This window comes from Schistocerca gregaria, chromosome 2 (genome assembly GCF_023897955.1).
Source record: "Schistocerca gregaria isolate iqSchGreg1 chromosome 2, iqSchGreg1.2, whole genome shotgun sequence".
Taxonomy (NCBI): domain Eukaryota; kingdom Metazoa; phylum Arthropoda; class Insecta; order Orthoptera; family Acrididae; genus Schistocerca; species Schistocerca gregaria.
The window spans coordinates 489,097,329-489,108,380 of NC_064921.1; the positions used below are offsets into that span (position 1 = coordinate 489,097,329).

At 34.0% G+C, this 11,052-nt stretch overlaps 1 protein-coding gene across 1 annotated transcript; it reads right to left on the reverse strand.

Annotated features, from left to right (window-relative positions):
• Positions 1–3,489: 3,489 nt before the first annotated feature.
• LOC126335852 (acetylcholinesterase-like) lies at positions 3,490–6,850 on the reverse strand. The gene is made up of 4 exons (XM_049999323.1): positions 6,670–6,850; positions 5,990–6,057; positions 5,787–5,882; positions 3,490–3,633 (listed from the first exon to the last, which is right to left on the reverse strand). Exons 1-4 carry the CDS (start codon positions 6,848–6,850, stop codon positions 3,490–3,492), a joined length of 489 nt encoding a protein of 162 aa, XP_049855280.1.
• Between the last annotated feature and the right edge of the window lie 4,202 nt (positions 6,851–11,052).

Sequence of the window (11,052 nt, forward strand, 5' to 3'; positions counted from 1 at the left end):
TGAACAATAGATCACCTACAAAAGCATTAAAGAATAGAACCCCTTATGAGATATGGATAGGAAAGAAACCTGATCTAAGCAATATAAGGGTTTTTGGGTGTGATGCAATGGCACATATTCCAAAACAGGCAAGGGGAAAATGGGATCCAAAAGGCTATTGTGATAATTCAAAGGGCTACCGATTAATGGATCCATTGACTAAAAAGATTGTCACAAGTAGAGATGTAATATTCTTTGAAAATAGAAAGGACTCTAAAGAGAGCAAAACCACTAAGTCAACTGCACCTAGTTCAGAAGGTGAAACCTTGTGTGATGAAATAGAAAGTGAAGAAGAGGAAGACGACAGCCAAGGACAAATGGATACAATTTATGATGACAATGAGCTAGAGGATGAAAAAAATGAAGAAAACAATGTAAGGTGTTCTTCTCGTGTACCAAAACTGAAGGAATATCCGGATTTTGAGATGTATGCAGCACAGTCTTTTACTGATGAACCAAGAACAGTAGAGGAAGCAATGAGTTTCCCAAACTCTCAAGAATGGAAAGAAGTGATGAAGAGAGAATTAGAATCTTTATATCAGAACAAAACCTTTGAATGGGTAGATATGCCAGGAGATAAGAAACCACTGCAGGCAAGATGGGTATTCAATTTGAAGAACCCTGAAAGCTCATCACCAAAATACAAAGCAAGACTTGTGGTAAAAGGATATTCACAAAAACAAGGGGTAGATTACGAAGAAACTTTTTCACCTGTAGTCAAGTATGCATCATTGAGATACCTTTTAGCCTTGGCAGTAAAACTAAATTTAATAATTCATCATATAGATGCTAAAACGGCATATTGAAATGGGAGGAGGAGATGTATGTCATTCCACCAAGGGAAGCCATAAAGTAAAAAGATTTGGCATTTGAGAAAAAGTATTTATGGACTTAAACAAAGTGGACATTGCTGGAATCGATGTCTACATGAAACACTAATAAATATGAATATGAAGCAATCCAAGGCAGATCCCAACATTTACTATAAAGGGAGAAAAGAAGAAATAATAATAATGGTGATATGGGTGGAGAATTTCTTTATCCTGACTGAAAGTGAAGGTCAAATGAGAATTTTCAAGAAACAGCTGCAAACCAAGTTTAAGGTGCATGATTTGGGAGAAGTCAAACATTATTTAGGTATGCAGATTACTAAGGATGAAGAAAGACAAGAATTGAGCATAAGTCAATCATCATACATGGAAAAAATATTAAAGAAATTTGGTATGAGTGATTGCAAACCCATAAGTACTCCAATGGAAGTAGGAGTGAAGTTAAGTGTAAATGAGACTGATGTGGAATGTGACAAGAATGTTCCTTATTTAGAAGCAGTAGGGAGTCTGTTATATTTGTCTCAAATGTCACGACCTGACATTACTGTTGCCACCAATGCAGTGAGCAGATATTGCAGAGACCCAAAGGAAAAGCACTGGAAAGCTGTAAAGAGGATATTTCAATACCTAAGAGGAACCTCAAATTATGAGTTAAAATACCATAGAGATAGTAACGCAAAACTAGAGGCATATAGCGATGTGGACTGGGGGAGTGAATTGGAAGACAGATACTCCACCACTGGCTGCTGTTTTAAATTAATCGAGGGCCTCACATCATGGTCCTGTCAAAAGCAAAAAACTGTTGCATTGAGCACCGTAGAGGCCGAGTATATGGCATTATCTTTACACCACACAGGAAGCATTATGGCTACGAACATTAATAAGTGAAATAGAATCCAATTTAATTGAGGAACCTACAACCATCTTCTGTGTCAATAATGGAGCCATAAACCTAGCTAAAAATGATGTTACTAGTGCTAGGACAAAGCATATTGATATACGGCACCATTTCATTCGGGACCACATAGAGCGACAGAACATTGCCATGGACTATCTGCGCACAGAAGACATGTTAGCTGACCTTCTGACCAAACCCTTGGAAAGGGAGAAGTTTGAGAAGATTGTGGGACTATTTGGTTAAATCTTGTGGAAGCAACACACAAAATATAAGTTCAAGGAGGGGTGTTGGAATTGTGAGAACAATATATTTCGTGTGTGATGGCGCAAAGTTCACTGTGTAAAATAGACCTCTTTGGTATTGTCTAACACTCTTTGTGTGCGCTAATTATTCTGTTGTGTTTGCTGTAAAATTTTTTGTTCTTGAATCTGCAAATATAGTTATTAGTAAAATGTTCTTTTTTCTCCTTAATACTTATTCAGCTGCTCATTTTGATCTTTTAACAAACTTGTCAAAACATTAGAAAAGATTTATGATTAGTCTGTTTTTCATACACTATAAGTTCAATCCAGTTTATCTACTGCAAATATATTTTTTCAGTTCCATATGTGAGCATTGGACATGTCCCTAGAAGCAACTGGTTCTTTCTTATTTCTCTTTCTGGGTTGTAATGTCTTCACCTACAAAAAATTTATCATTATTAGTACCAAGAGGTAACTAAAATTTGTAAAAATAGAATCTCCACCTCAAATATATGTTGTGACCTAGTTTTAGTTTCATTCACAATGAAATATTTGAGTTTCCAGAATCAGAAGAAAAATTTAGAGTCTGGTTGTGAGAACTGTAATGATCTCCACATCGTTATAATTTCATTTGTAAGTAATTTTTCAATCTTTCATTCCATGACACTTCCCCATGAATACCAAACCTTTATTAAGCTGTAGAAACTAAACCTAAAGATTTATCTGTTTTGTTTTGTAACTGAACAATTTCTGGGAATCCAGAAAGTATATATGTTATACAGTATTCCCAACTATTACAAGACAGTGTGGAAGAGGTTAAGTGGAAGTACTGTATAAGCCAATGTTATCACATCAGAAGCTAGTCAGAGGATCAATCATGAATGAATTAACATCTCAAGGGTGTGATTGAATCACCTTATGTAAAATGAGTAATAGTGACATTTCTAATGTAACTTTCAGTTTTAAAAATAAGGTAATGTGAATCATTAATTGGTTCTCCTATTAAATAAGATAATATTCTTTAATAAATTATCTTGTCATCATGTTGGCTGAAGAGCTTTTAGAGATTATTCTTTGTCATCTGATTCAGTACGTTTTGGACCATACTTTCTCACAAAATAGAGAATCCCTCTCTCTCTCTCTCTCTCTCCCTCTCTCTCTCTCTCTCTCTCTCTCTCTCTCTCTCTCTCTCTCTCTCTCTCTCTCTCTCCCTCCCTCTCTCTCTGTCCATCTTTTTAACAGAGTCTGGATGAACATACACATAGAAAATAATGGAAAATAAAGACAGACTGTGCTAATTCAGACCACTCTTAAACAAGGTTATTTGAATCCTTTGCTAATTAAATATAGTGTAGGTGGTTCAGGTTAGTATAATAAGTATGTTGACTTGTGCCTATTAAAACTCCCAACATTTGACAAATCTGGAATCATTACTGTTAGATCCAGAGCTGGCCCCCTTGCTTTCACAAATTCCTTTGCATCAAAAACTCCATAAGTTCTGAAGTGGTCTCTCCAATAAATCCCAAGTATGAAGCATAATGGAATGTTCTATCAGTAGCATTTGTAGTAAATGCCCATGCAATAAGTGCACATCCACTCTGTGCTGTAGCTCACTTGAAAAGACCTGTGAATATACAAAAATTGCTTATTCAGCATAAAGAAAGAAGAAAATATGAATGTTATGTCAACTGTAGACCTTTGCTGCATGTAAAACTAATGATTGTCTTTGTTAATTCCTGTCACAGTAATTTGTTACTGCAAGCATTAATTAAAATGTTGGTATTCATTCACAATATTCGGTTTACATAACACCGTGGGTAGCTGGACAGTAGGCATGAGAGAAACATGATTATTTGTGGTGACTAAAATACAGAGCCCAGTGATTTAAAAAACTCATATTCCTGTTGCTTATAAGAAATGAAAAATATTACACAGTAACAGAAAGATGAAGATTTCCTAATTCAAAATTTCTTCAGTGAGATTTTAAACTACAGAACTTTAAAACTATGAGAAAATACAAACAGAACAGAAAGATATACTAGTTTTATAGGACTTGTTATGTCTTAAGGAAAAGCTAGAAACTTTTAACTGTGTGCATGAGCATTTAGAGGACCTGTGGCTCAGGTTTAAGAAAGTAGCTGTCCACGCACTGGATATATATGTACCTAGTGCAAAAATTTATGATGGAAGGGACTCTCCCTGGCATCTGTCCTCTGTAAAAAAACAGTGATGCAGTACAGTAATTTGGCATAAAAGGACAAGGCTATAGGTAGAGAAATTATGAATGAAACACATTTCTGTCAAAACAACATGCATGACAATCATTCTACAGCCTTAACAAAGAGCCTATTACAAAACATAAAGAAATTCTGATAATTTGTAAAGGTTATCAGCAGAGTACAAGTTTCAATTGAGACACTCATGGATGACACAGGAACTGAAATTGAGGAAAGCAAAGAAAAAGCATAGTGATGTTAATTGTTTCCAAATGTTACTTCCCAAAGGAAGATGTAGGAATACTGTCCAAGCTTAAATCTTGCCCTACTGTTAAGAATGGTTGTATAGATATTAACAGATGTGACAGTGTGTAAAACTATATTGCTTTTAACCATAATATACTGCAGATCCCTAGAACAGAGGAACATGGACAATAATTGGAGGAAAACACAGGTCACATCTGTCTACCTGAGTGTACCAGAAGTCATCCGCAGAACTAATTTTCATTATCTTTGATATCCGTTGTAGAACTGTAACATATTCTGAGCTACATCATAATGATGTATCTCAAACAGAGTGACATTGTCCATGTCAATCAGCAGGCATTTTTACTCACATAAGCCATGATTCAAAGTAATCAGATGGCTGCAATATTCTTTGGTTTACAAAAAGCAGTGTCCCATCAATGCTTGTTAATGAAATTAAAGTCAAATGGGCTACCAAACAGAGTGTGTGACTATGCCAAGGATTTCTTGGTAGGGTGGGCACAGCATGTTATCTAGGATGGAGAGACTTGGACAAATAAATACATTATACATTATTTCATATGAGGGACAACTGCAGCCTTAAACAAATTATTTACAAGAGCATCCCAATGATTATTATTCAATGGTGTAAATAACTTTCTGTATGGCCCAGGAAAACACATTGGGACCCCCAGGTATCCATGCTGCTTATTTGTGACTTGGCTAATTATGTTAATACTAATCACAAACTTTTGGCAGATGATGCAGTTCTCTTTGCATTTTTCCATGTTTTATTGAAAACATTTAAAAATAGTTTTATTTAATTCAGCTTTTTTGTCATGCATAATACTTCTCTTGAAGCTCCAGTCTCATATTTTAATAGTTATACATTAAAATATCTTTGGTTTTCTTTTTTTCAGATCTGATTCTTTTTACACAGGTATTTTTGCTAAATAATTGGTCTTTTCATATAAAACTGTATAACCTTTGTTTCTGTGGAAGTGGGTCCTACTTTTAAATTTAACCTAGTGTACCACTGTGTTTCTAAATGAATTCTCATTTTCTACTGTTTTCAGTTCTGAGTGCTGAGTTTATTTCATTCTACATTTCTGCTCATTTTTACTCCGAATCCTACTAACCCATGTTTATTTAAAATTAGTTTATTTTATTAGTTTATTTAAAATTGGTTTTAAGTCATCACACCATGTTCAATATTTTTATTAATGTGTGAGCTTTATCAAGAAAGCACACACACACACACACACACACACACACACACACACACACACACACACACACACACACACACACATACACACATACACACAAATGTTTGGCTTCCATTTGATTTTACATCCCTCATTATCATACTGCAGTGGGATTTACTGCCTTTATTTGTTTTTGAAATTTTCTGTAAATGTCTTCCACTTTCACATCTGTATAAAAGTAAACAGCAGACAAAAAAGCATACTGGAGAGGTTTATGCTAATTAATGGGAGTTACAAAAGAAGTTTTTACATAAAAAGATTTGTTATTACTTTCTGTTACTAATTTTGACACATGGTGAAGGGGCAAAGACTTTAAATCTGAAAATCATTTGACATTAAGAGATTACACAGCAAATAATGCAGAGCATATGATGCATAATGCATCATAACTATATTACAGTGGTAACTGACATTCCTGCAGCTGATAAAATTCTTTTTAAATATATTTTCAGCACAATCTCATACAGTATCAGATAGAAATTAGTGATTTTGATATTCGCTTGCCATCCTCATGTTTAAGTTATGGAGTTTTTTTTTAGCTTTTAAAAATATTGCAGAGGAAGGTCAGCAAAAAATCTCTAATGGGATAGTGCTAAACAGAGTAAAAATCATATAATTTTACATTATTAAGGATGTGTAATGGAAAAGGGTAGAGGGATGCATTTCCATGGGTGGACATAACACTGAATACCTCTATGGAAAAGTGTCATTAGCAGGCATCATATTTGTCTTCTCCTGTGAATTAGAGTTCAGTTTTCAGACAGGATGTTTTCATTTCCTGACCCATGTTTATTGGATTTTTGTTTGATGTTTTGGTGTTTATCACCACTTCTCACATACTTGGGTGGCAATGTCTTATAGCTTTACAGCTAATTACAGTAATACTATTTCATTTTAACAAATCTCAAATCTCAGATTTTACTGCTATACCTTTTGATAATGGTGACAGCAAGTGGTAATGTACTGCAGATCCTCCTGAACTTTGACCAACAATAGTAACTTCATCTGGATTACCACCAGATGCCTTAATGTTTTGTGTTATCCAATTCAGTGCAAGAACTTGATCTTTCATTCCAAGATTTTCAGGAAGAAGTGAGTCACCTGTACTCATGAACCCTGTGTTCAACAAAATTTCTTTCAGCAGGGAATAAAATACATGTCTTTTGAAAAATAAACTAAATTCCTTTGCAAATATGTTAAACAATTTAACTGGATAGATAAAAAATATACTCACCAAGCAGTGGCAGAACACAGATGTAAAAGACTGTTGTAATTTGCAAGCTTTTGGAGCCAGTGGCTCCTTCTTCAGGCAGAAGGGTTGAAGGGGAAGGAATAAGGGTGAAGTAAAAAGCCTGGAGAGGTCTAGGAAAAGGGGCAGGTTTCAGGAAAGTCACTCACAACCGCAGGTCATGGGGACTTATGGAACGGGATGGGAAGGAAGGACTGATTGTTGGGGGAAGGAAGGACTGATTATTGGGGACTGCATTGGACATGATTTGAAAATCTGAGAACTTAAAGGTGGAAGACATGGTAATATGCAAGACAGGATTACTAATAAAACAAATTTGCAAATTACAACAATCTTTTATGTGTGTGTTTTGCCGCCAATTAAATTATTTTGTCAATAATTGATTGTTTGCAAACGTACTGTTACATATGGTTTAAAAAGACAGAAAATACAGTTTTTATCAAGTGAAGTTTAAATTACATTCTACAAATATCAAAAGTAAGAAATAATTAATATGTTGTATGAATTATTAGTTTTAAGTTGTGGAGGGAAATTTGGGAAGAAAGATTATCTTATGCTGCTGTATTTTTCTTTTCCCTAGAGAGAGAGAGAGGGAGGGATGATGATGAATTTTCGAAGAAAGAAAATAATGCACAATTTGAAGAAGGGTGTATTATCCTAAAACTGTTACATAAAGCAAATCATTTTAGTAGCATGAGATAAATTGTAAGTAAGATCATAAATATTAATACTTTAATTATCTTTAAGATATAAATTCTGTAAAAGTGTCATCAACAATGTACTGAAATGTATTACTGGTTTGTGTGGAATTTTCTGTCCCCGTGCAGTAGATGAGGAAATAGTAGCACCAAGGCACATTAACTTATTTAAGACTATTATATTTGCAAATACTGAATACACAAAAACAAAGAATAGGAACCAGCCAGTGCATGAAAAGAAAGGGTCATTTAAACCAAAGAATCTGTTCAGTTAAAGCACAAAGGTACTCTTGCATGGGCAACAGTATCAACATATTCGTCATGTTTGAATAAGCTTTTATATCACTGAGACCATACATTAACACTCCCACAGCTCAAGAGCTCCATCATGAACCAACAGTATTTCTAATGATAAAATGCTGGAAATCTACATTACTTACGAATAATCTAAAATGCAAGAACTAGCAATGATCATGAGGTATGGAAATTGCTGCACACCTGGTTATAATTGTAGGAAGGCCATCTGACTACTACAGTTGTGATATACAATTTGAGATTAAAATGTTTACTATTAAAATAATGAGTATTTTCTGTTGACAAGAGGCATTTGACCTCTTGTTTTATGTACTCTTGTTCTGCACCATAAGTCATAGAAAACATTTATTCAAAAAAACATCTAATAAGTGGCAGTGGAGTGATAATTAGTTGTATCACATTACTGAGACACAAAAAAGAGGCATTGTGCATCAAAATATTGACATGTAGAATTTATGGCTTCTCGTCATTACAGTGAATACAAAAAGAATTGTTCAAGGCATCTGTGGACTGTAGCTGAAGACAGCATAGATAGTGTATCAGAGCACATAGTACTTGAACTTAGACGCATTTGAAAGTACTCCAGAACAAAAATGAGTACTGGATATCCATGGATCATAACCTACAGAGAAAGCATGTTAAATTCATTATTACCAAAACGACTGAACTGAAAAATGAAGTGCACATCTCTCAAGGAGGCATGTGTTCTGGAAGATGCTTGCACTGAAAATATTCCTGTATGTTAATATTTGTATGAATGTTATCTGTTGTTCTTTCACTTTTTTTCATTTAAGGTTTTATAGCTACAAAAACAGTAGCTCAACATCAGAAGTAAAGTTAGGCAAGCAAGAAGCCAGGATTATCAATAAACCAAACAAGACCTTCTTTTTTTAAAAAAAAAATGTGGGTGATGAATAAGGACTGGAGTGAAGGAAACAGTAGCTGTGGGAACATGTGAACATCATCAGACAATTAATGAGAGAACAAAAAGCCATTTCAATAAACAGATCCATAGCAAATTCATATCTTGAAAGTAAAACTGCATGGAACATAATCAACACTAAAAGATATAGTCAGAAGAAATGGTGTAAAAAACAGATTTGATACGAAGAAAATCAGAATTGAGAACAGCATAATTATAGATGGAATGGAAATTGCTAATGTACTCAGCAACAATTTCATAGATGCTGAATAAAATTTAAAGCAGAAAAGAAATCATCAGAGATCAAAGCTATCTAGAACCTTTGCACAACCATCCCACTCAATGTTCCTGGAATCAGAGACAAAATGGAGCTCACAAAAATAATAAACAGAAATTAAAATCTGAGAAGTCTGCAAGTGATAATGAAGTATCAGTTATTTCATTATGTGTGTAAATGAAGAAATAATTAAAATTTTCTGGATATAGCAAACTCCTTATTTGTACTAGCAGTATTTACATGAAAAATGATACCAGTACCTAAGAAAGGTGAGAAAGATAACATGAATAACTGTAGAATAACCAATGGTTACTCACTAAGACAAGAAATGGTCAGGTACAGCAGGATGGTTACATTCTTAGAGAAACATAGTATTCTTATTCCAGCACAACATGGTTCCCAAAAAGGGAAATAGGCAGCAGAATTTGTTATAAACACATTAGATGAAACAAACTCTGTATCTGCAATGTTTCTGGATTCGTCTGACACTAGACACAATCACTCATGAAACACTAACTAAAAAACCTGAAACAGAATTTGGTGTGTGAAAAAGAGACTCTGTATGCAGATCTGAAACTGACATACTATGTACAATGTTCAATGTTCTTATAAAAATATTGACATCAAAGAGAAGGAAAAAATAATTGTATGCTGAGTTATGACATTACTGAATGTAGAATAAAATCTTGAAACGCTGGAAGGAAGCATATTTATGCCAACAAATATCAAAGTACACTGGCTCATACAGAATGACCTTACCATAACTTGCACATTATTCTGATAAAAAACTTGTATGTGCAGTGTACTATGCTCTATTTAAACCATACTTACAGAATGGAGTTACTGTTTGGGGAAACTCCAGTAGGAATAATACAAATGCAATTTTTATTTTGCAAGACACCATTAAGATCATCTTTGATAAAAAAAAAAGCAGCAGATTCTTTCAGATCTGATTTGCCTAATCTAAATATATTGACATTTTCATCAATGTGCATATGAAGAACAATAATTTCATTAATGAAAGGAATTAAATTATTAGATGTAGATGCAGATTGTCATTCATATAACAAGAAATAAAGACCAGCAGTGAAATATACCATGCAGACTGATAGCTGCTGAAAGATATCCTTGGTACCCAGGTGTGAAACTGTTAAAGCATCTTCCCAAGAGTCTACAGGGTGCTGTAAGTGAAAAAATGTTCCAGAAACTTCGAAAGAAATGTTTAATGGAAAAGATTTTTGCAGTCTAAGAGGAAAATATTTGTAAAGAATGGCGAATGGTACTTTTATTTGTATGTGGATATAGTAATCACTTCCATATGTTGTAGTATGTGAACTGAATATCCAAATATTAACCAAAGGAAAAAAATCCAAATTATTATCATTGTTGCCAATTTGCTGTTTTTTACTGCAATATGTAGGCTAAATATTTTAAAATATTAAGGTAAACTGACTTGTCCTATATCAAGTAGACACACTCTACATAATGTAAAGAAAAAGAGCCAATTAATAATCAATCAATCTTATAGTACTATTATATTTAATAAGAGAATTATCATTTTGAAATAATTACTTTATATATTCGAGATTTTATGTTATATTGTCAATGTTCTTTCCTAAGGCTCCAAGATGGTACTGTATGGATACAACCACTATTCCATGATCAATATAATAATCTAAGTAACACTGCTGAGCATAACCAGTTCTGAAGCAGCCAACATGTATCAGGACCAATACTGGTCTTGGGACACGTGTATCAGATGGTAACTACAACAGAATAACAATCATACATTATGAAATGCTTAGCCTCTGTACTTCAGTCTTTAATATTCATGTACACCAGTATTATAAAC